Genomic DNA, 19,214 nt, shown 5'->3' with positions numbered 1-19,214 from the left:
TGAATATGACTAACGCTGGAAAAATGTCATTGTGACTGGGTGTGGTAGGGGTGTATTTATACCCTCTAATCATATTAATTTCATTAAGTTGACTTGCATTTAAATTCTTCTGATTTAAATAAAATATAGGTCTTGTTGGATTTTAGGTCACCCGAGGACGTTAAAGAAGACTATAAAATCATCTTTAATGAGCCGTTTGTGTGCGCCTTCTTATTGGCCGTCCACCATTTACGACGTTTCAGATCGTTGTCTGATTGGTTGGATTTCTAAGGCGGAAAAAGAGGTCGTGCTGTGATTGGTGGGTTGGCCTGTCTGGCTGTTGGATTTGTAAAAACGGATCCATCAGAGAGTCGCTGCCAGTGGGGCGCCGTCCGGCATGTCTTGTTTATGGTGAGGGCGGAATACTCTCCAGCGGCCAAGCTTAGCGATTCAGGTAAGTTGTTTCACGCCATTTAAGTGTAAAAAGCGTCTGTGTCTTACGTATATGATAAAATATATTCAGTTAGTCTACAGTTAACACCTGAACGTTAGGAAATGTATGACAGCTCTCGGCTATGACTATCCCCTGGAACAGAAAATACTCTATGCTTTATGTTTCTATCGCCGTTAGCAAAGCCATGTAGCATAAGCGGAGAAATAAACTTCTGCTAATATGTGTGTAGAAAAAAATTAACGTAGTATTTGTTACGATGGGTATTTTCGGGACGGACGTTGGCTAATGATAACATACGTTTGCTCACATGTAAAACTTTGAATTAGAAACACGGTCCGTTCCAGCAAATAGACATACCCCGCTCTGTGTTGGAAACGGCCGCTGTCGTTCACTGACTGAAACATTGTCAACCGTAGTTAAACCGCTATAAAACCGATGCTTTCGCTTTTTCACCAAACAGCTGACGTTATCAGATGTGATAAGTATGGTTACTAGATGTAAGTGTGGCTGACTCAGCCAAAGGTTAAAGTCCAACAACATACAATGCCATAGGTAGAATGTATTTTACCATTTGATCTGGAAATAACAGACATATTCGAAAGACACGTTACTATTTTACTTTAATATTGTCATTAAAGATAAAAAAAAACCCAAAACAAAACAGCGTTGTTTTCAGCTAATGGACAACTTCTATCCAAAAAAAATAATAATAATAATCGCAAAAAAAAATAAAACAACAGATATTGTGTAAATCTTAGTTTGTTGTGGATGTTCAGAACTATTGGGCATTTTTTTAGTTCCTGGTTTTTAATTGAAGAATTTCTGACGAGACCCATGTGGTAGAAATCAGATTTTTGAGTAATAATGTCAGGGTTTCTCCAGGTCTGTGAGTATTTCGGGTGCTGCTTTAAGATGGGATGGGAATTTGTAGGTATTTGACTAAAACAATGAATTTTTGCTAATTTTTGGGCCATGATTATTAAAGTATTTACAAAATGGCTGAAAGAAACATTAATCAAGTGTCATTGATGAGGTCGACACTAAAATCTTAATTCCAGGGAATTCAGGAGTGTCAGAAGAGTTTTTTGTTTGTTTGTTTCTTCAGCTCCACCTGAGTTTTACAATGGAAGGGAAAGTCTTCAATCACAAACAACACAATACACATTTTAATGGTATATTCAAAGACAGGAGAGCATGTACACTTAAACTGCAAAAAGTAATTCTAAATTGGACCAAATCTAGTCAATTAAGAAAATATATGAGCTTTTTCTCCTTAATTAGCCTATCATACTATAGAGTTTTCATTACTAGTTCTGAGTGACATAGTCCAGTTTTATTTGTTTTACTTTAGTGAAAATTTCTGTTTCCTTAGCACAAAAGTGGAACAGAAATAAGTAAATAAATAAATATTGGCCAAATTAGTATTTTAACCTCAAGTATTGGCCATGAATTTCAGACGCAGTAAGTTACATCCCAACTTAAAATTAGAACTAGACTTATTACTAGATTGATTTAGCTGTTTAATCAACAATGACAGGTACAAAACTGTTTTTTAGACGTTAGAGCCCTCTGATAATTCATTTATCATTATTTGAATGTATATATTGTTTGGTCATGAGGGAAATGTAAAGAAAAATAGGCCTACAAATGTGAACATCACTAACCTTTATTATTATTGGAATAGTGGCCAAATACTGCATCCAGAAACTCTTCAGAAACAGAACCTTTATTCAGTTCAAAACCATTATAGCCTGTACTGTGTTATTATTATAATTTTTTAAAAAAAGGATGCTAATTAGGGCTGAGCAATTAAAACAAATCCTGTTGGAATTATTCTGACAGATATTGTATAATGAGTCACGATTCCCTTATTCCTGGACAATATGAGTTGGAGGCTGTGGTATCACTGAACACTAACGATGCTCGATGGTATGGCAGCTCCTGGCTCTAGTGATTTCAACTGTATTTTGATTATTTGTTCAGCTCAACACTTTCCCTCTGTGTGTGTAGTGTTTGATGAGTGTACAGCTTTAGAAGTAATTGTTAGATTCCTCTCTCAAATTAACAGCCCTTCAAAACTCTTGGTAATTGTCTCCAGATTGTTTTTCTTTATCCAAAGCTTTTACAAGACAACTAAATTTTTTTTTTTGTCAGTAATTCAAATACATCTTATTTCTGCATTTAATTTGTAGCAAATAATACTTACTTTGTGTATGTTTTGCCCTATTTGCACACAAAAAATGTAACGTGACTGTATTTTTTTCTTTTTTGTACATGTCATGAACTTGCCAGCTGATTTTAGGAAAATAAATTTCGATCACTACTTCTGTCCAATAACAGCAGCGAGTTGCTCATATTCAGAACATGGTGCTGTGTTTAGTATAAATGCCTGTTTCCACCATAAAGACATTTATATGTATGTTTTTAGTTTAATGATTTACGCATGGTTTTAAAACTGAGCTTCATGTACATTTTTAGTGTTGATGTATGGATGAATTCTCTATTGTCTGCTGCTGTCTTGGCCATGACACTCTTGCAGAAGAGATTTTTAACCCCAACAAGTTTTTTCCTGGTTAAATAAAGGTTTAAAAAGTAAAAAAAAGACTTCACATTTATTTTTATTTTTTTTACAATTATCTCCATCCAGTTTAAGCTAATTCTTATTTTTATTGCAGAAAAAAACCCCACCCATCCCACAAATTAGCGAAGTAAGTGTGGCTTAATTTTTGCGAGCTGTTTTAAAGTGCTGTGATGCTGATGTGATACCCCGCATGTTTGTTTGTTTTTCGTTGTTGTTATTTACAGAGGAAGACAGACAAGGAGAGACAGACAGAGAGAGAGAGCCAGGGATGTTGACTTATCCCTCTGACTCACTCCCTCAGATAGTTTGTCCAATGGATGAAGATGCTATTCCCCCAAACCCTTTTTGTAGTGCACCCCCCCACAGTGAACCTCCACCACCCGTCCTCCCCTTTTCCTCCGTCACTCCCAGGTATAGTTCTCCTTGCACCTTTTTTGGTTACTTTTGCTTTTGGTGTATTTGCCCCTCCTTGTTCCTGACACTTTTTTTTTTTATTCATAGATGTCAAAGCTTTTGGAACATGTGTTTGATTTTCTACATTTTTTCTATGGTTTATTAAATCTCCGTGGGCATCCATTCCATTTACTCCTATCCATGTTGGAAACGTCTTCAAAACACTCAAGTCTTGGCACGGGTACTGCGATATTGCAAAATGTTGTGCTTGCCAAAAGAAATGATTAGGGCCAGCCATGTCAACTCAAATGTAGAAATCCTGTGACATTTATTGTGAAATAACTCAGTTAAAGAATGTAGATGTTGACACTAGCAGTCATTTTTATCGTTTACTGAATCTGCCAGATATTTGGCAAAAATAGGGGAATTTCCCACTACCCACTATGATTATAAATAAACTGCAGGTTTACTTTATGCTCAAGGGATTTTTAATTTGCTTTTTAGAAATGACAAGAAAAGACTTAGATGTTAACATGTTGCAGCCTTTGAAAGTGAGGACTGAAAAATGAAACAGTTAAACAGTGACATAGAAGAGTTTCAGGTTTTCTTTTTCCTTTCACTGACTCATTGATTAGTTGTTGCAGCTCCAGTTGGCAGCCACACCTCGGCTGGAAAACGGTTTTGGAAATGCGTAGAGGATTAATCCTACCTCATTAGGCTGTAATGAACCTTGTGAATTACAGATTGACAAGTAATTAGAAAGTAAATGTATAATTGTAAAATGTGCTTTCCAGATGCTGGTTGCGCTCTGTTAAATAGAATAGTAGAAAAACAAAGAAAAACACGGATTATTGGTTGTATTATGGATTGTCAAATAGAGAAAACAACAAATGGTCTAAAAGTGTTCTTTCTAACATGTTCTAAATGAAAAAAGAAAACATTAAGATGCACCAAAGAAAGAAATCAAAAGCTACATCACCACGGTTTCAGTAATAAAAATGCGACCTACATCAAAACAAGGGCAGCAAATCTAATAATGTGATTTTAGTTTAGAATTCTTTTTTCTTCGTTCCAGAATAAAAGCCCTAACGTGACTTCTGTAAGCGTCTTTGATATGTAACAGAAGGCCGGTCTGAGCCTCTACAAAAGGAACGTCTGCTTACATTATCTGCTTCATGTTCCCTAAATCTGCTCACATTTTTTTCAACATTCACAGCCGAGTAAATGATGGAATATCGGGCAACAGGAGGAGCGGTCGCATACAAGGGATTCAAAGTCAAACTCCGAAAAAGCAGAGCAACACAGACAGCAGAGCAGCTCAGAAACCGTCCAGACAGAATCAGTCCCCCCACAAGAGACCAAGAGACACCATGGTATGACTTCAGCCGCAAAAAAACAAGTCCGTCTTCATTTCTGTTGAGAATTAAAACCAGTCACTGCTCACGTGTCTCTCTGCTTTTGTAGGTCCAAGTGTCACAATCCAAGCAGCCCAGAGTTGAACGCACACATGGGCCGGAGGAACAAAACGAGGTCAGATTTATCTTCCCTGCAATATGTCATTCTGGTTTTTTTTTCCCTGATCTCTTTGTGACTGCTTGGCCCTGCTGGTATTTTTACTGTAGTAAAGCCGTCTAATCGGTCTACGCAGCATCTGTACTACGGAACCATGTATGCCAACATTGGAGACCTGTACAGTGAATGGGGTGTGAGGGTTAATTGAGTGATCTAATCCTCCTTCACGGTCTGCTGCTTCGGACACAGACAAGCAACAGAGTGTCTTAATTTGACCCACTAACACGAAGGCGACAGATATTATAGAATGCCATGGAGCTTCAGTGCATCAATTACACTCATTCAGTCTAATTGCAGCAGTCAGTGAACAAGTGTTGCTGTTATTTTGTTAAACAAGTACAACATTTTCCAGTTTTTGTTGCATTTTTGTTATTTTATCTATATGGAAAGTGACATAAAAAAAATGTAAAAGCATTTTTCTGTTTTTCTGTTCAGCTGTTGCGGTTACAGCTGACAGGAAGTGTTACATTTTTTTATTTGTTTTTTTAATAACTCTAAACTGTTTGGTGTATTTATTTTGCAGGATGGACTTGATTTCAGTGTTGCGTCAGAGTACCATAAGAAGTAAGTCTGAACTAATATTTTCCTAGATTCTGCTGCTTGTTTTTGTTAGTGGGAGAAGCTGCTCAGTGTAAAATTTCATCATGTCATTGTTTTGTCTTGTGTTCATATAGTGTTCCCTTCTGCCTCTCAATACTGCTCTTAGTTCTGTTACTTCTCCTTTCTACACAGTCTTTAACAGTTTTAGTGAAACACAACGTCTTTCTTTTATATTTCATTAAGCACGAGTTAATCATTCAAGAATCAAGAGTCTTTCTAAATACTTTAAACCTTATCATTTACATTCATTCAACACAATCACAACTGTTCAAGTGCTTCAATCAGTTTAGTGAATCAACTTAATCACAGTATTAGTCGTTGTTATACAAAATCACTATTTTCCCTCTTTAATGCCTGTTCTACCGCGGTGCCCTGGGCCTCGACTCTACTTGATACTATATTAGAGGGGTTAAATCTGTATTACAGTCGCATGTGAGAGCAACCAATGTAGAATTGGTTTAAGTAGATTTCCATATGATTTGCAATAACAATCCAGTGGCGAGTGAAGATCTGCATATCATAGTTGGGGGGGGGGAATTATTAGACCATCAAAAGCCATCAGAACAATGGTTATGCAATCCAGTACTAACTCCTGTGTGTATCATGTGACTAAAACAGACAGAAAAGAAAACATGGAATGCCTAAAAGCACTGTTTTTGTCAGTACAATGTCATAGATATTGATGTAAGAACTGAAGTGATTTTGGTTTTTATCAAGAAACCATGGAAAATGGATAGATATCAGCTCTGAAATTAAACTACTACGAGATACTTTTGTTGTTCTCATTAAATTTGTCCAAACAAATTTACCTTTAGTTGGACCAGGCATTAAAATGAACAAAAAATTGAAGAAAAAAAGGGGTGGTCTAATAATTTTTTTCTGTGACTGTATCTTAGCAGGGGACTAGAGTGTGTTACGAGTTACACCTGTGCACCCACATTTTAAGTATGTTGTTGAGTAGTTTCAGACATTATGCTGTGGTAATTTTGTGGTATTTGTTGTGTTTTTTTTTTTTTTTTGCAATGTTCAAATTGAATACATGTCATGTAATGATAATAGTAGATATGCTGATTGTTGCCTCCTTGTAATTTGTGACACATTTATCAAACGTACGTACCTGCGTTACGTATCTTCACCACACAACTAGGGTATTAAGATACTAAGAAGCTTAAGTAGCTTAGAGTAGTAGTAGGAGTTCATGTGGATGTGCCCAAAATATCTTCTTTATTTACATTCACCGTTTACACTGTTATGGATAGTTCTTGTTCATGTCCCAGGCTAACAGATTAGTTAAGATCTTGATACTACTGGGGAAATGGTGCGATGAAGTATAAAAATGTACAGTTTCTCATTTCTATTATTTTTTTTTTTTTTATAGGAAAAAGCTGCAGAACGCCCCACTGGAGGAACCAAATATCTCTGCTGAAGCAAATGTAGTTGAGGAGTTTGCTGAAAATACCTCTGACATGAGGACTTGCATAGGATTGACTGTGGGACATGCTGTTGAAAGTACGTCTAAGCCGAAGGGATGGGTGATCGGCCCGTTGTTTCAGTCATTCAAGTCAAAGATGGCCAGTTTTACAGAGATTGTCATGAGTCCCGTTAAACTCTTCAAAGCTAATAGTCCTCTGCCATCTCTGGACTATTCACACAACGTCACTGAGTATGAACCAAGTGCTGACAGAGAGTTTCGAGTTGAGAACCCTGAACAAGGCGATATGTTGGAATTAGGACAAAGCAATGATGATTATCAGGACGCTAAAACACATCAATCAAGCCTCAGTGATGTAGAGAGCAACAACAAAACTGTTGTTCCTACACATTCCAGAAGGTTAGAGTTTAACATGAACAGCTCTGATCAGGTGGACAAATTTGCTGTAACGTATAATGAAAAAAGCTTATGTGATTCTGTGCCTTTGCAACCCAGCCTAGATTCAAAGGAAACCTCACAATCTGGTACTGCATCTTCCTCACTGTCAAGGCCTCCCATCTGTCAAAGTGCCTCACATGCATCCAAGTTGAAAGTGTCAGGCGTCGGTGAGGACCAGAAAGGCAATCCGGCTACTCAGCCAAAACCACTGCCCAGAAAACACCCGGGAAAAAGGTGCGAATTAAATAAGACTCCTGCATCTGGTGTCAAAATCAAATTGGAGAAGCTTCCTCAGATGAACTCAGTCAAAGCCAATTCAGCTGTAACTGACAACAGCCATTATAGTCCGCCTGACACAGACTGTTTACAGCACCCTGACGACGGCTGCATCGGTCCAACCTGGAAGCCCAGTTTGGACACTCAGCCGAACACCGAGACTCCTTCAGCTACTGGTCTTAGGAGACCGAAGAGGGGGCTAAATCTGAACTGTCATTCCCAAGAGTTGACAAAGAGGAAAAGAGTGACTGCAGACTCAGAGGAGACAAAAAACCAACAGGACTTAGCAACTCTGGATTCAGATAGCAGCATATTGAAAAGGCCAAAATCACAAAGAAAGGATGCAGCCTCGATAAATACCACCGTAGAAGGTGAAGGGACACTAAAAACTGGTAGGAAGACGGGTTTAACAAGGGCTAATAGAAAATGCAAAGGCGGACAAGAAATGCTTGTTAAGTTACACGAAGTGTTGCACAAACAGGCTGAAAGTAAACCTGATACTGAGCGGGATTGTTCAGATAAAAGCACTGATGATGTAGATAGCAACCAAAAGGGCAGCAGCATAAAGGCTAAACCCAGCAGTTCTTCCAAAAGGCCCAAGAAAAGAACCAGTGTTGGTAAAGTGAACGCAAGCACCGATAACGGAATGGATCTAGAAACCACTTTGGCAATCACTTCTACCAGTCAAACCCAGCAGGAGCCCCTAACACAAGTCTTTCTTCATCCCTCCGACGTAAAGCAGCTACAGTACAAAAGCAAAGCAACACTTAAACGGAAAGCAAAAACCCAGAGTCCAGCTACAGAATTAGACATAACGGTTTCTACCTCATCAGTTCTATCAGAGACTTTAGGAGACTCGTCCACAAATTCAGACTCCTCTCACCGGGTTGAAAGAGAGGAGAGCGGTAAACCAGGACTGAAGACCAAGCTGTCCAAAAGACCCAAAAAAGAGTGTAAAGGTCCTGTTACATCTTCTCAGGCAGCTGAGATAAAGCAATGCATCAGTAATGTGACGACCAAAGACAGTCAGGCTGAAGATGCCAGAGGTAAAAACTCAGTGGAGCCTGTTTATTTTGAAATGACGCCGTCTGAAAGTAACGGTCAACCTGAACTGAACTGTCACCAACAAATTAATGGGACAGAAAAGTTTGCTAGTTGTCACACAGAGATGTTAAACGTTGAAACCAACCACAATAGCAGCGTTGCCGTCTCCAGGAAAAGGTCGAGCACGAGGAGGGTGAGGAGAACAGATACCCAGAGGAGACGGTGCCGGGTTCTGCACAGTTGGACACATCACACTGACAACGTGAAGAACTCCGTCACCATGGAGGATGCAGACCTGGCTTTGGCAGTGACAGACTCCTCCGGAAAAAACTTTTCAAACCGCTTGTTGCGCAGCTACTCCTGTCCAGAAATCCCCTCTCTCCGTCTCCATGACACGCCGTGGATTATGCATTCACCTCAGCCCAGCAGGACCCACACGACACACCAGCACCAGTCCACTCACAGTCCCTTCGTCGCTCATTTTCACAAATCGTCGCGGCGTGCTCGTCGACACACCGTCTGCAGTGTGGAGGTGGAGAGAGAGATTGCCCCTCTGTGCCTCCGTAAGGAGGTTTATCCGTCCAGGAGATCCGCCTCGTACGACGGCGGCTCCCAGCACCTGTCCCCGAGTCTCGCGCTATCTCCCAGCTCTTCCCTCACCGCTCTGGCATCTTGTTTCCTCTCAAGCCCCTTGGCTTTCCTCTCTAAGAAATCTGACAGCAGAGGAGTTGTTAGCAGCCCACTCACATCCAGTCATGTTTCTTCTCCCACCTCCTCTTCCTTTGCGTCCCCGCTGAGCTCTGCGGCACGCCACCTTCCAGGATTTCATCCAAGAACTGACACCTCTGGAGCTTCCTCAGACTCTAGTATCAGGTAGGATGCTAATTAAAAACCTGTGAATTTTTGCAGGCACTTATACTGCATTCCAGAGTGCTGGGAGGTAGAATATATCACAGATGGAGTTAACTATTACCCACCTCAGAGTATTCCAGGTGATCCATGTTGAACATAAATAACAAATATGGAGATCACAGATCTAAGCTCCAATTTGCTTTGTTACTGAAGCGGCATTTTGACTGTGGACAGTTCAGTGTATTCACATATGCAAACAAGATGGACGAGGCGAAATGACCGATGAGCTAATTATACATTGTAAAGTTTATTTTTTTCATTGTAAAACTTGCACACTGTGTGCTACCATTGTTGTGTTGACGTCACATTGTAGTTCGCGGTGAGGACAGGTACTTCTATCTGGCCCCACTTTGCAACAAGGACCTCTGGCTTGGACAGGCGAGTTGGACGTGGGAAATTTCCAATTTCCCAGCACTCTGGAATGCAGCATAAGTCTTGAATCTCCAAATTTGAATTTCAGGCAACAAAATGCTATCAAAACAATTTTGAAAGGTCTTAAAAAGTGATTGGATCATGAAATTAACATTGCTTTTCATGGGTTGTTTTTTAGTAATAATTGACAAAAGTAGTTTTTGCTTACTTTCATCTTATTGGTAGGTGTAAAAACAGTGCCTTTAGTGAATCTCATATCTAGTAACCTAATATTAAATTTTGCAATATATTTAATAAACCCCCTGAATTAACGCTTCAATCACACCTTGATTGTTTCATTTCATTTTCAATGTGGTGGTGTATAGAGGAAAAATTACACAATTTGTGTCACTGTCCAGATACATGTGGACGGACTGTTGAAGTGTTTAAAATTTCAGTTACAAACAAAAACATAAAGGATGTCACAAAACCATTTTTTTGTATTTAGCAGACTAAAGTTCAAAGGACATGACAAATGAGTTTGTAGCATGTATATGTCTGAATATATACAGTATAGGTGGTAAGAATGTAGTGCAAATCACAAAATATTTGAATGTGATCAGGATCTACTGACTTTTGTTTGAACCACAGTGAACAGAGGGAATGTGTTGAGCATTAAAGCATAGCAGGGCCTACAACAAGTTCATTTGAGGATATAAAGTATGTGTTATTACTGAGGCCAGTTCTCTCTCTGACAGTTCACTGTGTGTTTTCACTCGGTCTTACAGAGTGTGATCTGTGTAACTGCAATGAACGAGTCACAGCATGATCTGAACTCCCTCTTATCTGTTGTGACTTCTCAGTGGTACTGAAACATGTCGTATCAATGCCTGTAGGTTAAAGTTGATCATCCTAACATTTAGCATAGCAGCATTAATGCTACAGTCTGTGATGAAATGGTGTCTGAGAGGGACGACGGTGTGTACCTATCATCTTAAACATTAAACTTCTACTGAATCCCTTAGTAACATGGCTCCTGACAATGCCGGTGATCTGTGCTGATATGAGTTGTTGTTGCTGATATGAGTTGTTGTTGTTGCTCATATGAGTTGTTGGCGTCATTGCAGTGGAAATCCTTTGGACTGTGAGATTGAGAGACGACCACAGAGTGAAGAAGAGGAGGAGGACGATGGAGAGGACACGAGCTCCTCCAGCCAGGAGTTTGAAGACGTTGGTTTGAGAGAAGAAAAAGCACTGTCTGACTCGGAAATCAAGGTACTATTACTTCACTTTACAGTCATATCACTATCATAGTAAATTTATCGTTGCACGTTGTTTTTTTTTGTTTTTTTTGTATGTACATGTAAACTTTATACCTGTTTACCATTTAGGATGGGTTATACACAAAACTTGAATTCTAATGTAATGTTATAAGATTATTGACAGATAATTTGATGACTGAATGTGTATTACTTGTAGGAATTATATTTAACAGGGATATAAAATAATAAATATTAAAAAATTGCTTCTGGATAATCCCTATTCACTGAGAATTCAGAGCTTTTCTCACTTGATTTGTATCTTTCCTGCATTTAACACCAGGAATTCAGTGATCAGCATGTTTCTTGATCTGCCATTATTTTATTTCTGGAAAACTAATACTCTATTTTTCTCACCAGATTTGCTGTAGTGTCTCCTGTTTTTGGAGTGTTTTTTTTTTAATATATATATTTAACCTTTGATCCTTTAGGGGCAGCGGAATAAACACAAACGCATGTTTAATTGCACATTGAAGTGCTTTGTTTTCATATTCTTTTAATTGAACTGTCTCAACTGATCTAGGCTACAGTCATAAAAACTTTCTTGACCTAGAGCAACCGATATTAGTTGACTGCTTTTGTGCACATTTCTGATTTTATCCTTAATTTCAGATTCAGGTAGTTGATTTCCCATTGGAATTTTGTATAAAACAACATTCCTCAGTCAGATGACTTCTAAATGACACAAGAGTCTGTGATCTTGACCTGATTTATGTCTTGTCACCTTTTCATCATTACAGGTGGTTAAAAAGGATGAGGAGCGGGGGAAGGTGTCGTCCATAAGAATTCGAAAAACTTTACCCAAACCTCAGAACAACCTCACACCCATGGGTTTACCCAAACCCATCAGGTATGTACTCGCATACATCTGGAAATCCACGACGGAATACATTTCAAATATATGAAAAACATAATAAACAAGATCCAAAGGTTTGCTCATTGGTTTTTCAGTCTTCATCATGTGATATTGATTTACTCTGATGTTTACCCACTTTTTTCTTTAAGACAGGCAGTTTTCTGCAAATCTAGGTACATGTTTCCCTGTTTGTACTGAATTTAATTATCCATGTACAGTATAACTCACAAAACAGTGGATTTTCACCTGATTGTTGACCCCAGCAAAACACTAACATGTCAAGTTCTTTTTCGTTTGTTTATGAAAGTTAATCAGTACATTTAAAATATATCTGTTTTTGGTTATGAACCATGAAGTGAAAAACATCAGTGCTGATAAAGTATAAAATATCACAATATCTGTTCAGTAGAATCAGTATTAAACACAGTGCAGGAGCGTCAAATACTAATGCAGAAGTCCCTCAGTTAAAATAGGACGTTTTCCTTTGGGTCACACTCTGACCTGCCTTTCACTGTGAACGTATGAAACTGTCAATATGTGTCTGCTGTCTATTGAACACTTTCTGATCAATATGCAAACAGACTACATGTGTGTTTTTCCTTTATGTTAAACCACAGGGTGAAAAAGAAGGAGTTTAGTTTGGAAGAAATTTATACAAACAAGAATTTCAGTAAACCCCCGGAAAGGTAAGCTCACCTTTTCTGTCTGTTTACACACACACACACACACACACACTGAAGTGCACATACATTTACACAAAGAGACACATCTGTTTCAATGGAGGTGAACATTTCAACAATGTAACAAATGAACATACATATCGTCATCAGACGGTGAACGACAGTTTTACCGTCTTTTCCCAGAGACTTTGAAACAGAAAAACTAACACATACAGTGAAATTGTCACCATAAACACATTTTATGTACATTTTCAAATTTTTCTTTCAAAAATATGTTTACAAATCCCAAAATTGCATAGTGCATTATGGGAAATGAGGCAAAAATAAATCGAATAAATTGATGATCAGACATTTGAAATTTAGATGATGAATTCCCTCTTGTTTCAGTCTGATGTAATGTAGGATGTTGCTTCAAATTCACAACTAAGTGAAAACATGGCTTTTGGCTGATGCATCAGTAAATTCCATTAGCGCTGTACTGGTTTTAGAGGTGGGTCTGTTATGCTGGAAAATGGTTAAAATGTCAGAGCCACTGGTTTCACACAGACACAGAAGTGTCGTATTAAAATGATTAAATTCTTGCAAAACTGAAAATCACATAAACGTGTGTCTGTTGAAAGTTGGTGTCCTCAGTGTGGAGTTGGAGTTGTTGAAACACATTGATATTGATAGTTTCCATCAGAGCCAGGATAAGACGAATCAACATGCAGGTCCAACAAGGAGGGGGTTCTTGTTTCTTATAAGAAAAGCACTCGGAGAGCACAGACCTCCGCCAAGACAGATCTGCCCCCCGTATGTGTTTGTTTGTTTGTTTGTTAGCAAGATAACTCAAAAAGTTATGGAGGGATTTTCATGAGATCAATCTGCTCCTGGATTTGAAAAATAAAGCACGATTAATACATAACTTGAAAAGGACTTGGAGGGCGCAGACCTCCGCCAAGGCAGATCAGCCCCCCACCACCACCACCCGATCACCACCAAAATTTAATCATTTCTTCCTTGTGCCAGTATCAACATTTCCTGAAAATTTCATGAAAATCCCTCCATAACTTTTTGAGTTATCTTGCTAACTAACAAACACGCACGGGGGGCAGATCTGTCTTGGTGGAGGTCTGCGCTCTGCGAGTGCTTTTCTTGTTTGAAGTGGAGTTGAACCAGACAGTGATCAGACAAGTGTTTTCCACATGCAAATGTGTCACTGCAAACCAAATCTGTCCACAGTGTTCTGTTCACGCAATGATAGATAGATAGATAGATAGATGGATAGATGGATAGATGGATAGATGGATGGATGGATGGATGGATAGTAGGGATGTAACGATATGAAAATTTCATATCACGGTTATTGTGACCAAAATGATCGCGGTTATCATTATTATCACGGTATTGTTGAAATATTGCTCAAAATGTTCAAAAAGTACTAAAACACACACTGAAATAATTTAACCAAGTTGTATTGTGAAAAAAAACAAACAAACAAAAAACCAAATAAAATAATCAGCACAATGTACCCTCTGTTGCAGAAACATTCAAATATTAACCCTTAGTGGTCTGAGTCTATTTTGTCCGTTTTTCAGTCCTTTTGATTTTGCCTTTATATACTATAGAAACAGATGTTTACTGTACCCATGTTTGGTATCTTTTTTTTTTTTTCAGCACAGCTTTATCTATCTCATCTGCCTATTATTTTTTTCCACTTTAACCTACTATAAAAATATAAAAGGCCAGAAAACACAAAAAAAAATCTAAAATCCGATTTGAAAAATGTATATAATTTACTGCGTAAATAACACACAGATGCTTAACGACCCTTTTCAAAGACTTTAAAAGTGAATATTGGTTCTAAATATTAGGTATGTAAAATTAGAATTGTAATAAATTAAAACTATATTCAAATATTTGACATAAAAGCATATATTTACATCAGCGTTTTTTCCATAAAAGTGCAGTAATCAAACAGAGTTATCATGATAATTAGAATTTAAACAGTAATACTAACCGTCTGCAATTTTACCACGGTTTATCATTATACCGGTAATCGTTACATCCCTAATAGATAGATAGATAAATAGATAGATACTAGTCTTTAGGGGTGCAAGAATGTTTTGATACATTTCAGTACTTTTTTTTTTTCGTTCTTTGTTTATTCAGAAAAGCAGGTGACGCTAAAACTCCCCTTTCAGGTACAATTCAATGTCCACACCTCAAATTTGAACGAAGATGCTAATCCAAGTTTTTTAGTAGAATATAGAACAAATGTTTTAAAAATGGGCAGGAGGAGAGGGCTTGCTCCGCTTCTAAATCAAAGTACTGTTTCATTATTACGTTGTCTTGTCATACTGAGTTGTTGCAGTCGTACATTTTGCACTGACCCCCCTGATGACTGAAAAGCTGTGTCCTGTTCCATCTTCAGCCCTTTGACAAAACTTCTCTCCTCATATTTCACTCATATAGTTGTTTTTATTTGGGAAAGCTTTTGGTTGATGGATTTATCCTTTTTATTTATTTTATGAAATTATTCTTATGTTTTATTGCACCCATTTTATGTCCAGCACTTTTATCTGTGAAAAGCGCTCCATAAATAAACTTTACTTCCTCATAGGGCTGCACGATTAATCGATTTTAAATTGAAATCGGATTTTTTAATTAGGACTATTTTTAAAAAAGGGAAATCGTCAAATCGGTTTCATCTTTCTCATGGCTCCGGGCCGCACACCTCCAGACTACTGCAGGCTCTTCCTCCTATCTGCGACAGCGGTCTTTCACAGAAGTCTGTAATGACCACGGACGTTAAATATGTGAATGAAACTGCAGTAATGATACCAATGTAAGCTGTGGCTTCACTCACAGATCACGCAATTGAAATATAGCTGCATGGGGATCATGAGGATTTAGTTCTCTTACTTGCTAAATTTTTCACTCACAAATGTAAGTTCAGTAACACAAAAACAAATATTTATTTTTTGAAAGATGTTGAACTTTATTTAAAGCTGTTAAGATAAATCTGGAAACAAAAAGGCTATAAAAACCATCAGTATTTAGTCTGATTTGGACATTGTATTGTAGTGTATTCCCCCTGGCAAACTTATGTTATTTTCTTGTTGTATACATTGTACTCTACTTAATTCAATAAAGATTTAATGAAGAAAAAAAAACTTCTGTGTGTTCATCACATGATACCATCACAGATTTGAGGTAGGGAGCAGTGCCTTGCACTGTGGGCTGCTCACGAAAACAACATGCTGACTTCTGTTGTCTTATGTAGTTTTACCCAAAAATCAAAATTGAAAATTGAGTTTTTCGAGGAAAAAATCAGGATTTATTTTTTCCAAAATTGTGCAGCCCTACTTCCTTACTATTTCTTCTGCTATAGTTTTATATAACTGAGGTTTTAAAAATCTGATTTACTGTTTTAAGTCGGTACCTTTTGTTGGTGTAAGTCAGGAGCAGGACCACACGGTGGCACCAGACGAAATATGTTTCCTCAGTGTTCTTAGTCCATCTTTGATAAACCACACATCATCAGCATTGGCTCCTTGTCTTTCAGTCGACTGGAGACCATCTTCGAGGTGCCGCTGAGCCGACGGAACGGTTCCGAGTCTTGGTTCGGTCAACGGCGCGTCAAGAGGTTTATGGAGTTCCTGGAGGTGGGCGAGGTCAGAAAGCCAAAGAAACCACTCGTCGGTGTCGGGAAAGCGGGAAATTCAACGTCCAGGACGAGACGAGGCGTGTCCCCTAAAGACGAGCCGTCCCTCAGTGTGCAGGACGTGGACTCACTGCTCTGTTCCAAACTGGACCAGCTGAACCTGTGGCTGATCCACGACCAGACCCAGAGCTGACGGACTGAAGCACACTGGAACGCATACGACTGTACAGAGTAATTAATCCTGCACATACGTTTTCTAGTGTTCTAACATCGCACATGAGTTTTTAAATTTTTTTTTTAATCGGTAAATATGTGTTTAATTATTGGATTCTGTAGCGTTTGTATCCTGCAGGTTGAAAAAACACATCACAGCACCATAAACCATAACACAGCATTATATGTGACTTTTTTTTACGCATTACTGCAAACCTCTACCGTCCATATTTCCATTAGTGAATAATCATCAGCGTCCTTTATTTAAACACCCCTGTAGTCTCACTGAATGTTTTTTTTTTTTTCCCCCACATTTGTCCAGTTCTATAAACCCCTATAACCACTGAGACGGTGCCGTTTTGTTACAGTGACTTACCCATTCTCTTTCTAAATGATAATGCAGAATTTGTCTGGTTTCTGCTGTTTCTCATTTAAAAGGAAGGAAGAAGTGTATTAGATATATATATATATATATGTATATGTATGAGTAGTACTTTGCAGCTTCGTTGTAAGTTATTTTGTAAAGGCAGCTATTTTTAATAAATGCTGAAAGAACTGTTAAACACGCCGGTGAGAGATTAGAGCGAACAACCAAGTATCTGTCCATGAAGTTTCTGTCCGGTTCAGAGCGTCTGCAGGTAGCGTCCACTTAGAAACTCATTCGATGCAGCTCAGGGCAGACCCTGTTTGTTGTGTTTCGTGGAATTTAATGGTTAAAGAGTTTTTTTTTTTGCTGTATAAAATGTAACATGGAAATGGTAAAAACAAAAAAAAAAACAACCCAGAGAGCATTTGTAATCCAGACTAGTGTTCATATTTGTACTCTCTCTGGATTGTTTTGTAGTTTATTATTCTACGTATTATTATAAAAATTTCAAATGCAGCTGTTTTGCGAGACTTCCCGTGTATACTTTTGTCATGCCTTTTGCCAAATTTTAATGCCTTAACTGTAAGATTTTTCTGTTGAAATGGACGTGTTTTTTTTTTGTTTTGTTTTTTTTTTTGTAGGCGTGTTTGTAGCCGTTGCTGTTTTTAATGAGGGTATGTCAAGATGCTTCAAGAACGAGCACAAAACCTTTCTGTTTCTCTTTATTATAAAACTGTTTCAACGTTTGTATAAAAGTACAGCATACTTATGTTTGACATTAATAAAAGGTAAAAATGGTAACAATGCAATAACGCCAAGAAAATAACGGCACAAGAGCAGGAACGTCCTAATGATGTGATGAAACTAGGCCATGATCACTGCCGTTGAACTCCAGTACAGACCCAATCCTTGAATGTTTCGTTCCTTCTGTTTTATTTCAGAAGAAGTAGTTTATTCAATTTAATCAATTCTGAAACTATATAATGTATAATATTCAGATTAAGTAGTTTTTCCTTTGACTGAAAACAAGGATTAGGTCTTTACTTGTTTATGACAATTCTAATATATAATGTATACGTGTCGTCTCAAACTATAGTTAATGCTGGATTTTATATGGTTGTTAGATTTGTTAATATGTTGTTAAATAAATATAGTGTATACATCATGTACAAGCTGGAGTATTTTCATTTCAAGGTGTGTGTGTGTGTGTGTGTGTGTGTGTGTGTGTGTGTGTGTGTGTGTATAGAAGTCATTTTAGTTCAGATTCCACATTCAGACCAATATGTAAAATAATAACAAAAAAGGAAAATTATAATATGAAAATATTTACATCTATATAGTTTCCTTTAAAAATGTGAATAACATGAACAACCTGAAATATCTTAAGTGCAATTTTAACAATATTATGTTTATTATTTACATGTACAGCGGATCTACAAATATACAAATCATTTAATTCCTGGCAGAATATTAATAAAATTGCACTTATTTTTCTTAAGACTGTTCATGTTGTTCATATTTGTTCAGATTATTCGCATTTTTTGCAAAACGTTAGTCTAATTTCGAGGTAATTTTTCTTTTTTTTTTGTTTTTTTTTTTACACTAAAACAAAGAGAAAAATGCGTTTTTCATTATTTATATATTATTATGTTATTTAACTGTTAAAATTGCACTCATTTCTCTTTTTCCATTCATGTTCGTATTTCTTCAGGTTATTTGCATTTTTTGCAAAACGTTAGTCTAATTTTGAAGTAACTTTCCTTTTTTTTTTTTTACACTAAAAGAGAAAAATGTGCATTTTTCATTATTTATATATTATTATGTTGTTATTTAACTTAAAATTGCACTTATTTCTCTTTATACCGTTCATGTTCTTCATATGTGTTCAGGTTATTCGCATTTTTGTGTAAAACGTTAGTCTAACTTTCATGCAATTTTCCTTTTTTTTACACTAAAACAGAGAAAAAGGTGCGTTTTTCATTATTTATGTATTATTATGTTGTTATTTAACTATTAAAATTGAACTCATTTCTCTTTATACCATTCATGTTCATATTTGTTCAGGTTATTTGCATTTTTTGTAAAACGCTAGTCTAATTTT

At 37.4% G+C, this 19,214-nt stretch overlaps 1 protein-coding gene across 5 annotated transcripts; it reads left to right on the top strand.

The window, feature by feature from the left end:
• Nucleotides 1–343: 343 nt before the first annotated feature.
• Nucleotides 344–18,278, top strand: prr14 (proline rich 14). 5 transcript variants are annotated; one of them, XM_030140922.1, is made up of 11 exons: nucleotides 354–433; nucleotides 3,109–3,141; nucleotides 3,239–3,425; nucleotides 4,624–4,780; nucleotides 4,872–4,937; nucleotides 5,503–5,543; nucleotides 6,958–9,642; nucleotides 11,160–11,307; nucleotides 12,092–12,201; nucleotides 12,825–12,893; nucleotides 16,435–18,278. In XM_030140922.1, the coding sequence occupies exons 3-11, from the start codon at nucleotides 3,283–3,285 to the stop codon at nucleotides 16,724–16,726; spliced, it is 3,711 nt and encodes a 1,236-aa protein (XP_029996782.1). In that variant the 5' UTR covers nucleotides 354–433; nucleotides 3,109–3,141; nucleotides 3,239–3,282; the 3' UTR covers nucleotides 16,727–18,278. The 5 variants fall into 5 exon arrangements, with proteins under 5 accessions (XP_029996783.1, XP_029996784.1, XP_029996781.1 ...); XM_030140924.1 differs by lacking the exon at nucleotides 3,239–3,425 and having other exon boundaries at nucleotides 345–433; XM_030140921.1 differs by lacking the exon at nucleotides 3,109–3,141 and having other exon boundaries at nucleotides 350–433.
• The last annotated feature ends 936 nt before the right edge of the window (nucleotides 18,279–19,214 follow it).

This window comes from Sphaeramia orbicularis, chromosome 8, assembly GCF_902148855.1.
Source record: "Sphaeramia orbicularis chromosome 8, fSphaOr1.1, whole genome shotgun sequence".
NCBI classification, from domain to species: Eukaryota; Metazoa; Chordata; class Actinopteri; order Kurtiformes; family Apogonidae; genus Sphaeramia; species Sphaeramia orbicularis.
Note: the sequence above shows the minus strand (reverse complement) of the source record. Positions and strands in the feature narration are given on the sequence as shown.

What these genes read in the sequence shown, in the direction of transcription:
- prr14 (XM_030140921.1), top strand. Translation starts at nt 388, where the DNA reads ATGGTGAGGGCGGAATACTCTCCAGCGGCCAAGCTTAGCGATTCAG. An exon ending in TCCTCAGACTCTAGTATCAG is followed by an intron (nt 9,643 to 11,159) that starts GTAGGATGCTAA and finishes GCGTCATTGCAG; the next exon opens with TGGAAATCCTTTGGACTGTG. An exon ending in GGTTTACCCAAACCCATCAG is followed by an intron (nt 12,202 to 12,824) that starts GTATGTACTCGC and finishes GTTAAACCACAG; the next exon opens with GGTGAAAAAGAAGGAGTTTA.